Source organism: Rattus norvegicus, chromosome 8 (assembly GCF_036323735.1).
Source record: "Rattus norvegicus strain BN/NHsdMcwi chromosome 8, GRCr8, whole genome shotgun sequence".
NCBI classification, from domain to species: Eukaryota; Metazoa; Chordata; class Mammalia; order Rodentia; family Muridae; genus Rattus; species Rattus norvegicus.
In genome coordinates, this window is record NC_086026.1 from 19,668,751 (window position 1) to 19,683,577 (window position 14,827).

Sequence of the window (14,827 nt, forward strand, 5' to 3'; positions counted from 1 at the left end):
TTTCTCCCCTTCCCCCCCCTTTTTTTGCTATTTTTATAGGATATATGTAGCTTTTTATTTTAATTCCCATTATGGTTCCTCCTCATTGTCAACTGTCACCTTGACTGGATTTGGAGTCACCTAGGAGACAGACCTTTGTGTGTGCCTATGAGGATTTTTCCCAAGTGGTTTATCTAAGGAGAGACCCATCCTGAATGTGGGCAGCACTGTCTACACTTGAGACCAGACTGAATAAAAGGGATAAAAGGTACAATTAAACACCTGTGTTCATCTCTCTCTGCTTCCCGACAGCACAGGTGACCACCCACATGTGACTACCCACAAGCTGGAAGCCACACTTCCCCCACCATGATGTCCTCTTCCTAAACCAGGAGCCAAAATAAACCTTCCTTTCCTAAGTTTCTTCTCAGTTATCTGGTCAGAATGAGGAGAAAACAACTAATATAATAATTATCACCTAAGTAATACATGTGTACTCTATAAAAATTAAAAAAAAACCAAAATAATCACCACTGTTATTTTAGTAATTAAGAAAAAGAAACAATGAGATGAAATAATAAAAGGCCACAGAAAAGAAAGAAGTCATTCTGTTAAAGTGCCTTGCAACATAGTATTTTCTTAAAGCTTTCCGATCCTTAAAGCAACATAGTGTTTTAAGAGAGTGTTTAATACAGGCTATATTTGAAAAGGAAACTGGAGAAAGCCAGTATTTTTTTTCTTTAGAAATAAAGTACCAGGATAAACATGCATACACACATATGTAATTGCCACAGTAAACATATGATCGTTAAGGAAGTAAAGCTGTTGGCTGTAGGAAAAACAGAGACGAAGAAAGGGGGCAGACATGACATACAACCCTAGCCCCAGCCACTTAACTGGCTGATTGAGGCCGGACTGCTTGAGCCTAGAAGCGTCAAGGCCAAGCTGGGCACAGAACAAGAACTCACTCAGAACTACACTAGTAAACAGACAAGAAAAGAAACTGAGGTTCTGCAAACTGAAGGAGCAGAAGTCCCCAAACAATCGGTCCTGCAAACAATCATGGGTCTCAAATGCTCAAATTAAAACTCGACTCTTGAGTTAACTGAATTCAGAATCCCTGCTATGTGGGTGGGTCTCATCTGTTTAAAGAAGTTGCCCTGCTATGCGTTGCAGCTGGGGCTGTGTCAGGTTTCCTGGGAAAGTGACCTGAACTTGACCCTTAGCTCTTTAAAATTCCCACACCGCAGAGTCATTTCTCAGGACACACAGGCACTACACTTAATGTCGTATTGCCTAAATACTGCGGGCTGTGGCGCGCTCTCTCTCTCTCTCTCTCTCTCTCTCTCTCTCTCTCTCTCTCTCTCTCTCTCTCTGTCTCTCTCTCTCTCTGTCTCTCTCTGTCTGTCTCTCTCTCTCTCTCTCCCTCCCTCCCTCCCTCCCTCCTCCTCCTCCTCTCTCCCCTCATCTCTTCGCCTCTCTCCTCTCTTCTCTTCTCCTCTCTCCTCTCTCTCCCTTTCCAAGAAGGGTCTAATATAACCTTGGCTAAGCTCGAACTTGCTAGCTGGCCAAGGATGACCTCTGCTGAATTACTGCCCCTGCTGCTCCATCCCCGAGTGCTACAGTTACAGGTGTGCACCACCAAGTCTGGCTGGCACTCCTGAGTCCTGACAGAAAGTTCAGCGCATACAGTTGAACGTAAATGAATGTGGCTACACGGCCTCATTTTCACTAAGGGAGATGTGTAAACGAAGAAGCCAAGGGTTTAGTTTACCCACTAATTCCAAGTATTGCTTCATTTTCATGACCGTATAAACTACAAATCCTAATTCACCATTTCAGAAGCACACACTCACCAAATTTCCACTTTTTCCAGCCCTGGCCCATAGTCAGATGGGCCATTTCCACATGCCTCTGCACATGCTCCTGATAAACTGTCCTTGTTCGGGTTACACTGTTGTAATTGCTCATTGGTCACATGTGGTCCCGAGCTCTCCTCCCCCCTGGCTCTCCCTCCTCCACGGAATGTCATTTGTCATGTTCCCAGAGAGTGACCATCTTGGTGAGGGGGTCATGATAAAATACCATGACCAAAAGCAACTTGGGCAGGAAAGGATTTATTTTGCCTACAATTCGGTATAACAGTTTTTTTTTTGCCAAAAGATCTTAGGACAGGAACTCACGTAGGGCAGAAACCTGAAGACAGGAGCTGATGCAGATTCCATGGAAGATGCTGCTTACAGCCTTGGTCTCCATGCCTGCTTAGCCTGCTTTCTTATAGAACCCAGGACCACCAGCACAGGGATGGCCCCACCCACAACAGGCTGGGCCCTCCCCTATCAGCCACGATTCTGAAAATGTCCTACGGGCTTGCCTCAGTCAGATCTTATGGAGGCATTGTCTTAATTGAAAATGTATCTTGACAGAGAATATAGTTACTGTACAATTTGAACCACTACAGTTTTCTCCAGTCACAGCACGGGTGGTGGTGATGTCACACTTTTACAAGAAGCAAGAAGCCGGCTCTGTGCAAGGAAAGCCACAGACCCTGGCTTCTCAGGGCCCGAGACTTCTCGGCAGCCCGAGACAGAAGCCTGGCCAAACCCAACCATTCTCTGCTTTACAGGTACCTACCTACCAAAGTCAAGTTAGTCCAGCCACAGACGGGCAGAAATGTCAGCAAATACTCGCCAGTCACTCTCTCCTTTGTTTCTAGGAAGCTGGGAAGAAAGCCTCTCTGCTGAACAGGCATAACGGGTCCATGATGAAGGGCGGAGAGGCCAACCCAGGCTCAGCAGGCAGAGAGAGGCTGTCAGAGTCCTTCACTAATGGTTGCTACTGTCTTTTCCTAAGGGAGGGGGGTCTTACTAAAACAAACACTGGTCTAAAGTAAGTGCTGACCACATTCTAAGACTGTTAAAGAATCTAAAGAACCTTACCTCAAAAGACAGCAAGCCACAGACACTGCTGCAGGTGTGCCCAACCTGGGTCCACTGGGCAGACCAACACAAAATTGTGAGTGTACTTAAAACAACGGGACTTTTGCTTTCTCCCCTCCGGCCCATGCCATATTGACTATGTAGTACCTGAATGTGCATTCTGTGGCTGACAGACTGCCATAAAGAGGCTAGACACTCCTGTAGCTCACAGCCTGCAGCTCCTGCAAAGTTAAGTTTGCTCCCATTGTCTTCTGGGAGCAAGGAGGAGGACGGAGGAGTCTGGTGAGATTTTATAAACTAATAACAAATTCACCATTACCTGGTCAAGTAAAAACTTAAGTGTGTTTCCAGCACATGCACAGCCATTGAGTGCTTAACCAGGGAAGGGCCACGTGCAGTAAGGGGCTCTGGGCTTCCTACACCACCGAGCTGTTGGTCATGACTTGTTACTGACCCTCTCTCTTCGGTCAGGTTTTGCCTACGTAAGAATGAGCTTTTTAATAGCACCTCTTCTTTTTCTTTTTTTAAAGATTCATTTATTTTTATTTTATGTGTATGGGTGGTTTGTCTGCACATTTGACTGTGGACCTCATGCCTACAGTACTCATGAGGCCAAAAGAAGGTGCTAGATCCCCTGGCACTGGAGTTACAGACAGACAGTTGTGAGCCACCATGCAGGTGCCAGGAACTGAACTGGGGTCCTATTTTGTAAGAACAGTGCTGCCCTTCGCCACGGGACAATCTCTCTATTTCCTAGTTCCCATTTCTTAGAAATGCTGTAAATGTTAAGGAACATGACCCCCACTAAAATCCCTGCATACAGTAAGGCCTTGGGAAAACCCTTGCAGCCCTGTTACAGTGCTCCACGATCACACCCTGAGCTGCAAAGTGCCAAGCGTCTGTAATGGAAAACTCAAACAGGTATTAGAGAAAACAGGTTTTAGTCTTACTTTATACACGATCCTGATTAAAGTATATAAATTATAGGAGCAAAATCATTTTCAAGATTGAAAACATCTAGCTAGTAAATCCCATGTTTTACCGTGTTAGTGGTTTACTGGGAAATGGGAGATCAATATGAAATATTTTATCAGCTCTAGTTTTTCATTTTCATTTTTGACATAGAGATCTTTGGGGGAAAAAGGACTGCATCTTGACTAATATACTCTAAACTACTTTAGCAGAGAAATCCAACCACCCCTGGAATTCATTGGTGCCTTCATTCCCACTAGCGACACGCACTACACAAGCCAAGTCACCACAGAGTGAGTCAGAATTAATAACAAACGTTTGGGGCTGGAGGGAGTCACCGTCCTCAACAAGAACAGCCCAAGTCTCATCTTGTCCTCACGGTGACCCACTTTCAATTCCAGATGAAGATGAAGCAAACCAAAGCAGAGAAGACCAGAAACGCAACCTCTGAGCTGCCCCGAGGCCAGCTCTCATGTTCTTAGCACCTCCCCTTCCTCATGGCTTCCTGAGCTCATTCACAGAAGGAGCCATGACGCTGTTCACTGCCGGTCAACTCTGCTTGGGCCAGTGGCTGCTCTCATCAGTTTACACAGGAGTTGAAGGGGAGAACATGAACCACCAGAGCAGGCAAAGAGCTCTGAGCGACTGGAGTCAGACCCTCGCTTTCCTCCCAAAGCTTTCACCTGTTCCTCAGACTTGTCTCAACGCGTAATGGGTTGGGTCAAGTTGCCGGGTTTCCGTTAGATCCTAAGTAGGGCCTCTTGTAGCATCAGGCAGAAAGACCCAAGGGATCTCAGTGAGGGTCCATCCTAACCCAGGAGTCTATGTTGCCACGTGCATAGTGTGCACCCAAAAGCTTCCTAAATTGTCACCATTAGTGGCAAACATACGACCACAGAAAAGGAATCAGCCCGGTGAGATTCTAAGGGACACTGCTTGCCTCTTGGGTGGTATATAATGCCACACACCACTGAGTCTCAGGCTCAAACCCTAGATTCCAGGCTCTGCTAACCATGTCTGGAGCAGGCCCTGTGACGACAAGCTTGTTTATCTAAGCCAACCAAAGGCTGTACTGTTGGAGCCAGGTTGGCTCACCATGGCTGTGCTCACCAAGTGGCCTTACAGCCCTGGGGCCAGTCACAGTGGCCTGTCTGTTACATCTTCTAAGACACTTTGATGGGCATGTAAATTCCAGTGCCAAGCTTCTCAGGGCACTCAAACCCCACGGAAATGTCTTTCTCTGACCTCAGAACTTGGAGGCGAATGGTTTCTCCACAAGTCACCAGGGAGACCTCTAAGAACTGCCTCACTCCCACTGGCCCAACTCACATCATGGTTTATTGACAAGACGCCAATGGGTCCAGCTGTTAGAGATGGCTCTGCGATCTCTGGCAAAAAGAGTGGTCACCGCTATGCTGATAGAGGACCAGGGTTCAATTCCCAGCACCCATGCGGTGGTAGCCCACGACTGTTTATAACCCCCATTCTAGAATCTAGAACCGTCTTCTGCCCCTCCAGGGGCACCAAGCACTGAAGCAGTGCACAGACATACATGCAGGCAAAACATACAGATAAAAAACAAAAACCATAAAAAGCTGTGAGCCAGCAAGGAAGAAGAAGGCAACTTCACTGGAAAGATTTCCCATCCTTCTCAGGGTCTTCCAGAGACAGAGAAATGTTCGGGATGAACTATGAAATGACGATGTGACACAAACACCAGAGGTGTGGCATCGTTCGAGGTGAAAGTTCCCCTTTGGTAAAGAGAGGAGATCCCGGGGGCCACCGCAGAGTCAGGTTAAACCCATGCTAAGACCACAACGCACTCTGCTGCTCACGAGGGCTTGGGCTGGCCAGGATGCATCAGAACCGGCATTCATCACCGAGATGGCTCAACTTTACATAGACCACATCTGCACTCCCCTAGAAGACACACCTCGGGACGTGTCCCTGAGGGTGTTTCCAGAAGTTTGACTGAAGAGGGAAGCCCCCCCCCCCGGGATGTGAGTGGCGACACATCTCTGAGTGAATAAGAAAGGGATGGGAGTAGAAAATCAGCTGGGCGCTGGCATTCACTCGGGACCTCTTCGTCCGGGTACACAGAGATGTAGGAGTGACAGGGTCCAGCCACTCCCCCAGGCCCTGAACTCCATTTTGCCTTCCAGGCCATGAGAGATACCATGTTCTCAAAGCATGAGCCAAGATAAATCATTCCTCATACATGTTTCTTTTTGCCGGAAATTTGGTTACAGCAACAGAAAGATGGCTACGAAGCCCACCTCGTGTCAAATGTGTCAGAGCTGAGGAGTAGCTGGCCACCTCCCAGCACCTTCCCAGCACAGTGAAGCCTCCACCCAGCCACTAGGGTTCCATCAGGAGCTCCCGCTCAGTTTAGACACAGACAAACCTCTATGATGACGACGCATCCAATAATAGCAGGAGACACCTGTCTTCTCAGGGCCGTGCTCTTCCTGCACAAGCAGAGTACCCTCCACGCTGGCCACTCCCGCATTCTCCCCAGAGGCTGCATGTCCAACTGCCTCAAACACATGCCTCCGCTCCTCAGTGGTCTAGCCAATCACAGACTCCCCTCAGTTCTACTTCCCTGCCTCTCGTAACAGACGCCTCTCCCCTGCTGCTGTCTCCACCTGGACACCCAGTTCTCTGAAGTACCGAATCCTTCCCGGAAAGGCCTCGCAAGCCGAGTCTCCCCGTCTAACCATCCCGCACCACCACTGAATGTAGTTACTAAATACCAACATGTAGTCTCTGCTTGAGAACACCAGGCTTCTCTCTCCTTAGAGTAACTGTGAGAGACCTACAACACCGTCCACAACTTCCCTGCTCAAACACATCCTCTGTCTCCTACTACACCTAAACGCCTGGGCTGTACGCCCTTGCTCTTCAGTCCACTTTCATGGCTTTCCTGCCTCTGGAGATGGTCTTTCTACCAATACCTACTTTTATTAATCCTTTGAGACCTCAGTCAGTGTCACCTTCTCTTAGCTTTCTTGTTTGTTTGTTTTTGTTTGTTTGGTTTGACATTTTTTGAGACAGGGTTTTTCTATGTAGCCCTGGCTGTCCTGGGACTCTCTCTATAGCCTAGGTTAGAGCAGAAGCAGCCCGAGAAGCTTTCTAAATCTTCAGATTTTGAGCTTTTCTAACTTATCCAATCGCCTGGTACTTTTGGCTGTTTCTACCCTAAACATCATGCTGAATGGCAGTGATGTGTTCTGATACTGGTTTCCCCAAAGGCAATGCTTCAAGGGATCTTAGGGCAGGCACCATACTTGTATCTGTGGATCAAGGCTGCACAGAAGTCACGCACAAGAAGAAAGGCTGAACCTGCCCATCAATCAGAAAACACACTTACACTACAAGCCAGCGAGATGAGTTGGAATGGAAGATGGAGAAGCTGGAGGCTGGAGGCCAGGCCTGGTGCTCAGCTGCAAGCTCTGGACACCTGCGCGAAGCTCCACACGTCAGATTCATGTCTACTGAATGAGCTGAGACTAAAGGGCTTCCGAGGTCTGTCAGTGCCTACATTCTAGCATCCAGAGTAGCAGTAGCAGCAGTAGTAGTAGTCTCCCTCCTCCTCCCCCTCCTCCTCTTCTGCTTCTGCCTTCTAAAAAAAGTGTGTGTGTGTGTGTGTGTGTGTGTGTGTGTGCCTGTCATGTGTATGAGTGCCCATGAAAGCAAGAAGAAGGCATCTTTAAATTATATAATGAAGTCAAATATCACGATGCACACCTATAGTCCCAGCTTTGAGAGGCAGAGGCAAGAGACTCATGAGTTGAAAACCAGCATAGGCTACTCTACCTAGTAAGACCCTGTCTCAATAAACAGAGGAAGGGAAGAACAGGGGTAGGAAGAGGAACAGGGAAGGGAGAGAACGGCTTTATTAATATAACAGAAAAGACTACAGAACAACTTTGTGGCTGGAGAGACGGCTTCGTCTTACAAGCACAGGGACCCCAGTTCAATACTCAGAACTCACATTAAGAAAGCTGGTTGTGAAGGCACATGCTTGTGCTGGCGAGACAGACACACGCAGGTCCTGCCAGCCAGTCTAGACTAATTGGTGAGTTCTGGACAGACTCTACCTACAAAGCAGCCCAAAAAGGGGATGGTACCAAAGGGACAACACTCAAGACGATGACATTTTCCTGTGGTCTCGACATGTACCTGTACATATGTAGTCACATCTAAACATACCCACACATACCACACACTACACACACACACACACACACACACGTACCACATACACACATACCACACACTACACACACACACACACACACACGTACCACATACACACATACCACACACATATAACACATCTCACACACACTATACACACATACACACCACATACACACATACCACACACTACACATACACACACACCACACACACATACCACACACATATACCACATCACACATGCACACACACATGCACCACATACACACATACCACACACTACACACACATACACACACACACCACATACACACATACCACACACATACACCACATCACACACACACATACACACATACCACATACACATATACCACACACTACACACACATACACACACACCATACCACACATACCACATCACACACACACATACAGACACACACACATACATACACCACATCACACATGCACACACACACACATACACACACACCACACTACACACACACACTCAGACACACCACACCACACCACACACACACACACCACATACACATATACCACACACTACACACACACACACACTCACCACATACACACATACCACACACATACACCACATCACACACACACACACACACACACACACACACACACATACACACACACACACACAGAGTAATAATACTTCTCAGTAATCAACAGTCCCATTCATCCCCAGCCGCTAAGACTGGAAGACATTCTAAGTCTCCCTCTCCCTGAGCCCACAAATGGCTTATTAAATACTATGGACAAGACAAAAGTTTTCCTAAAAGCTAACATTCCTCACAAAACTCCAAACATACGGCTGAGCTTTGCAAAGCTGGGTTCAGAGGTACCTGGTGACGCCATACTCTGGGGGTGGCTGGTACCTCAGGACGGCCACTTCTGTTCTCGCAGGCTGAGGTGCTGGGTAAGGTTTGACCATCTCGTGGAGTACCCCAGGGTGCTGGTCACTGTAGTAAAGACCGTGATCTTGGTTCTTGCTGACTGGGGATTTCATTGGCTTGGTCTTGAAGGGGTATTCAGGTGGAGGGCCACGAGGGTCCAGTGCTTTACAGACGGGCTGGGCAGGAGATGGCTCTCCTCCAGCTTTGAAGCTCTTTCCATTTCCCGAGCTGGGGAGGTGTTGCTTAGTTCCATTCCTCTCCAGCGACAGCTGCATGATCCTCTCACTGAGGGACCGGACATGGCCCTGCTTTAGTTCTTTTAGGGCCTCATCCTTATGTGCTTGTCCGCTGTTGGCCCGGTTCACGGTGGGCCTCCCCTCGGTGCGGGACTTCTGACTGGTACCTCCGGCCATGTAGTAAGTGTGGCCGAGGGGCCCCTGTCCCTGCTGTTGTTGTTGCTGCTGCTGCTGTTGCTGCTGCTGCTGCTGTCCCCTGAAGAACTGGGACTGGGCCTTGGCCTCCTCGTACGTGGGCAGCTCCTCGTTGTTCTGTTGAGGCTGTGTGGACCGGACCTGCTTCTCCATCACCGTATTGTCTCCCTGATGTTCTTGACCCTGCGGTTCTTGGCGGGCCGACTGATAGACCATTTGTGGGTCTTCTTGAGTGAGGGTTTCCGTGGAAGAAAAGTTGTTGGTGCTGTGGGCTGGCCCTGCACTCCCTGTGGCCTGGTGCTGAATGGCCAGCAGGTTCATGTTCTCGGTTGGGGTGCCATAGCGCAGTTGTTCCTGGATCAGCCGCTGTAACACTCTTCCAGAAGCTACATCCTCAGAACCTCTCATTTCCACCTCCGGCGTCCTCAAGAAGTTTGGGGAGTGGAAGCTGGAGAGAGGGTCCTCTACTGAAAGACAAACAGGAACTGAGCTAATAGGATGTCCCCAGGAGACACTGACTGATATGCTAATCAGAGCATCATTGAAAGACCAGGTTCCAAAGATGTCATCGCTGACCCATCCTGCAATGCCTCAAGGGTGTGTTTCTCAGACTTCCTGAGCCTCTGCTCTCCCCTCCCATCCCTTTTCTGTCCCCTCTGTGACTTGATCTACCATGACATATCTCCTTTTCCTAACAGGACCACTGTGGCACAGACTGACATTGTCTTCCCATCGTAAAAACAAAAAATATTAGTCACAAAGACAGCACCCATGGTCGTCTGTCAGGTCTCTAATGATGGCTCTCCAACGCACCCTTCCCTCTCTCAGAGCTGTCCTCAGGAGGCAGCCCACATTGGCTGTCCCCATGTTTCAAACACCACACACTGAGTTTTCCAGCTCTCATGTTACACATGTAACCTTTCTACAATATTGAACCTTGTTTGCTCTCTGTTTAGAATGACCTTCCAATTTAGCATCTAAATCATTGCCTCGGTACACCCACTTCCTGCCTCTTCCAGTCTGGACTGCCCCAAGCTCCATCTGAATCCCCTTTTGCTCCCACTGAGCAAAATTTCCACCCTTGTCTTCAACTCACGAGTCAGGGCCCCACCTCTGCAATGGCAGCCGCTGGCCCTTAGCAGCCATCTTGTACCAACACATCTTCCTTCCCTCCCTGACTCCTATACCCTGTGTCTTGTTGGTGTCTTGATTATTACTAAAGTGTTTCACACTGGGTGACAGTAAGAAGCCAGAAGCAAGCCCTACGCTCTGTACCAAACTGCTGTCCTGTTCAACTCTCTTCCAGAGGCCCCCATTCCCATGTTCTGGCCCCACTAAACAGTTACTGAGATTCCAAACAGAAGCCTCTTGCTTCTGCCCTCCTCTGTCTCTATCCACAAAACAGTTGTTTACCTCTCTGTACCAGAAACTAGTGAGTCCAAAGCCTAGGAGATGCTCATAGAAACTAAACAGTGAACACGCCAGAGACAGACAGACAGAACCTTTGATTGTCCAAGACACTGTTAATGTAAGTGCTGGAGTTATGAGCCTGAAGCAATTTATCCTCAAAGTCACAGATCTGCAAGACTTAAGGGAACAAGTATCAAAACTTAGCTAAAACTAAAATAAAAGTACAGCAGAAAAAGTGATTTAAGTGAATGGGTCCTGAAATGAATGGGTCTTAACGGACAGGAAAACTACTACATCCCTTTTCTCATTGGAAAAGGGGGTGTCCATTTGTCAGGAGCCCTGGGACGCTTTGAAAATGGCTTCACCTCTCTCCATCACCCCAGGACATCAACGATAGAGAATTGTTCGTTTGAAAGGAGGAAGTTCCTTAGGAAGGGTTTGAATTTCTTCCGAAGTTCTGACTTGTTTGCAAAAACAAGAGCTGGGGAAAGAGGCAAAGGGCTCGAGAAAAGGCAGGGGAAGCATTTAGAACTTGAGATTTATAATTCAGAAGAGCCGGTTACAGATGATGCAACTCAAGCTTCCGAGGACGAAGACCTGTAGAGGCAGTCACTCCTTACAGTGGGGAGGGTATTATGCATATTTGTTTGGGTGTTCCTGTATGCAAGGAGGTCACAACCTCAAGTCCTGTTCCTCAGGAACCACCTACCTTCTTTTTCCTAATACAATATTCTTTATTTGCTCTTTGACAATTCCATACATGCAAATGATGTATTTACTATCCATTCCTAGACTCCCCCAGGACCACCCAATCATTCCCTCCTACCACCATCCTCTCCCTCCCTCCCTCCTCCCTCCCTCCTCCCTCCCTCCCTCCTCCCTCTTTCCTCCCTCCCTCCTTCCTTCCTTCCTGCCTTTCATTTTTGAACCCATTTTGTAACCCAGCAGGGACGCTGGCAGATCTGGTTGCCACACATCCCGCAGCTGCTGTAAGTGTACAGCAGCCCTGTGAGGAAACCAGCATCTCACGGCACTCGTACTTCCTCCAGCTCTTACATTCCTTTTGCCCTCTCTTCCACAAGGTTCTCTGAGCCCTGGGGTTGGGGAGAAGGTCACCTTGTGCTTTTGAGGCAAGTCTCTCACTGGGACCTGGGGTCAGTAACTGGACCAGTGAGGCACAGGGACCTGTCTCTCTCCACCTCACCAGTGCTGGGGTGACAAGCATATGACGTCCAGCTCCGTTATGTTGTTGGGATCCAACTCAGGCCTAAGTTGCTTGGGAGACAAGCTATTTCTCCCAGCCCCAATTCTTATTAATATCGTGGTACAACATTAATTAAAATAAAGTTCCCAGCTGGAGACAACTCTTAGCTCAGTATGACAACTTAAGGCTAGAGATTAAAGAAATGTCTAAATGACAGCAGCCCCTCCTTTACCCTCAAGGATACATTCTAAGACCCTCCGTGGAATCTGTGGCCAAGGACAGTCAGTACCAAGCCAGTATGTGTGCACATGTGTGCGTGTTGTGTGCATGCATGCACGTGTGCATGGGTGCGTGTGTGTGTGTGTGTGTGTGTGTGTGTGTGTATACACCTGTAAAAAATTACACAAATTACACATACAAGATTGTCAGTAACAGCCAATGGTAACACAGTCCCGATCTGACAGCACAGGGCCGTGACTGTGTTTAAGACTTACGAACCATTTGCTTCCAGCACTTTTCAACTAGAGTTTCCGGATTGTCATCGAAACCATTGTGTGAAAGTGGTGGAAACTAAAGTCACGGGCACAGGGGTTTCTTAATGTAGAAGAGGTGAAAATGAGAAACGCCGACCCTCTGGGCTCCCAACGTGCACTCCAACAGCAAGAGGACTTACCGCTTTTCCCCCTCAGGCCTCCGTTTGCCTCCACTGTCAAAGTAGGTGCTTCATGCCTCCCAGAATAGAGCTGCAAGTCTGGGTAGAAGTAGGCGTGGTCTTCTAGAATCTGCGCAGGACTGCCGGGGCTGTAGCAGATGGGGGGAGGAGCTGGCAAGAGAGAAAATGATGTGTGTGTCAGTGCCAATCACGTGCCCCTCCTTCCTGCGTGACTCATGTACCCCACATGGCAACTCGCAGTGTTACTCTGCCTATTTCATTCATAAAATTCCAAAGTTACTTCCCAGAACTGTCACAGATCCAGCCACCCACCATGCTGACCCATGAGCTTTCAAAGACCCGCTGAGCGAAGGCGGGAAGCTGTCACCTAGGAGCAGCACCCACAGGCTGCTGAGGAACTGCAGGAGGCATGAGGGTTGGAATGGCCAAGGTGGAGGACAGAAAGGTGGGAGTGGAGCAGGCCAGAAAAAGAAAAGCGAGAAGAAGAACAGCTGTCTCTCCAAAAATATGTGATCGAAGAAGGGGTGGCCACTTTGCCAGGCCATGTGTCAGCAAGAGAATGTCCCAGACTGAGACACAGTGTGCTCTGGCTCCCTGGGAGGCTTCTGAGACTCACATTGCTGTAGAACCAGGAACCTGGGTCTGGGCCTCAGCCAAGCAACGGCCATTCACACACACACACACACACACACACACACACACACACACACACACGCACATACACACGCACTTCTTTTTCAAGTTACACTTGATGCTACCCTTAGACCCACAGCCACCAACCATGAGACCCCACTTCAGGGACACTGACAGTGGATTAGCCAGTTGTGGGGACTCTGGCCAATCGGCCAATTTCCTTTCCTATACCTCTGTGTGGACACCAAGACTAAAGCTCTGCTTTTTCTTCAACTTACTCTGGAGAATCTTGTTACTATTTATTAAGGTCCTTGCCTGAAAGATATTTCCATTTGAAAATAAAAACAATCTTCAGAAATTGCCTCAAACCAGGCATCTGAAATGTCTTCCTAAGGTTTGGACAAGACCAGAGCTACCAGTGACTCATGACAGCAAGGGCCAAAGATAGGACTGTCGCCCCCTCTCCCTGAGTCACTGTGCCCCAGAGGTGAAATACCATTTGAATGTGTGCTCACCATAGTGTGGACACGTCTGACCCATAAAGATAAAATTCTGATTTTCATGCTGCAATGCTCACCATGTAAATTTAAAATAAAATAATCCTAGTTGGGACTCTCACCTTAGAGAAGATTACATAGCAGACATGAACGGCATGTACGGAGATCAGTCTAACACTACGTCCTACAGCCAGAGGCTTCTCCTTCCAGCAGTGTGCACTGACTGCCCCAAAGAGAGGAAAGGCCCTTCTGGGCCTCATCTTTTACAACTATGGCTAAAATCGGGTATTCTAGGCAGCTTTGACATTGTTTCTAGCTGATGAGTATCAAACTAGAGGGGAACAAGGCACGGGCCTGACTGCATATTAGAGATTTGGGGTACTTTACAAATCCCACTATAGGGTAGGGCCCAAGTAACTGTATTGTGTGTGTGTTTGTGTGTGTATGTGTTCATGAGTTTGTGTGTTTGTATGTGTTTGTGTGTGTGTGTGCTTGAGTGTGTTTGTGTGTGTTTGTACGTGGGCATAAGTATATGTGTGTGTATGTGTGTGTGTATGAGCATGTATATGTGTCAGTGTTGGTGTGTGTGCTTGAGTATATGTGTATTGGCTTGTGTGCATGTGTGTGTTTGTGTGTTTGTGAGTATGTATGTGCAAGAGTATGTATATGTGCATGTGTGTGAATGTGTTTGTGTGTGTCTGTGTGCATGTGTGTCTGTGTGTATATGTGTGTATGTGTGCATGTGTGTGCATGAATGTCTGCATATGTGTATGTGCATGCATGTGTGTGTATCTGTATGAGTCTGTGTATGCTTGAGTGTGTGTTCACATGTGTGTAGTGCTGAGAACTGAACTCAGTGTCTTGTACATACTAGGAAGAATTCTACCACTGACTGAGCTGTATCTGTTTCTTACTTAATATATTTTTTATTTGATAGGGGTCTTACTAAGTTGC

General features: G+C 47.9%; 1 protein-coding gene across 6 annotated transcripts in view; it reads right to left on the reverse strand.

Moving 5' to 3' along the window:
• The window catches only part of Amotl1 (angiomotin-like 1), a 118,889-nt gene that overhangs the window by 38,612 nt on the left and 65,450 nt on the right, over nt 1-14,827 (reverse strand). For 4 of the 6 annotated variants that reach the window (XM_039082232.2, XM_039082230.2, XM_039082234.2 and 1 more), the window contains 2 exons: nt 12,744-12,893; nt 8,975-9,923 (listed from right to left, as the gene is read on the reverse strand). In XM_039082232.2, the coding sequence (XP_038938160.1) occupies nt 8,975-9,923; nt 12,744-12,893 (1,099 nt within the window). The remainder of the gene's footprint in view (nt 1-8,974; nt 9,924-12,743; nt 12,894-14,827) is intronic. The other 2 variants (XM_039082231.2, XM_063266287.1) reach the window with 1 other exon arrangement.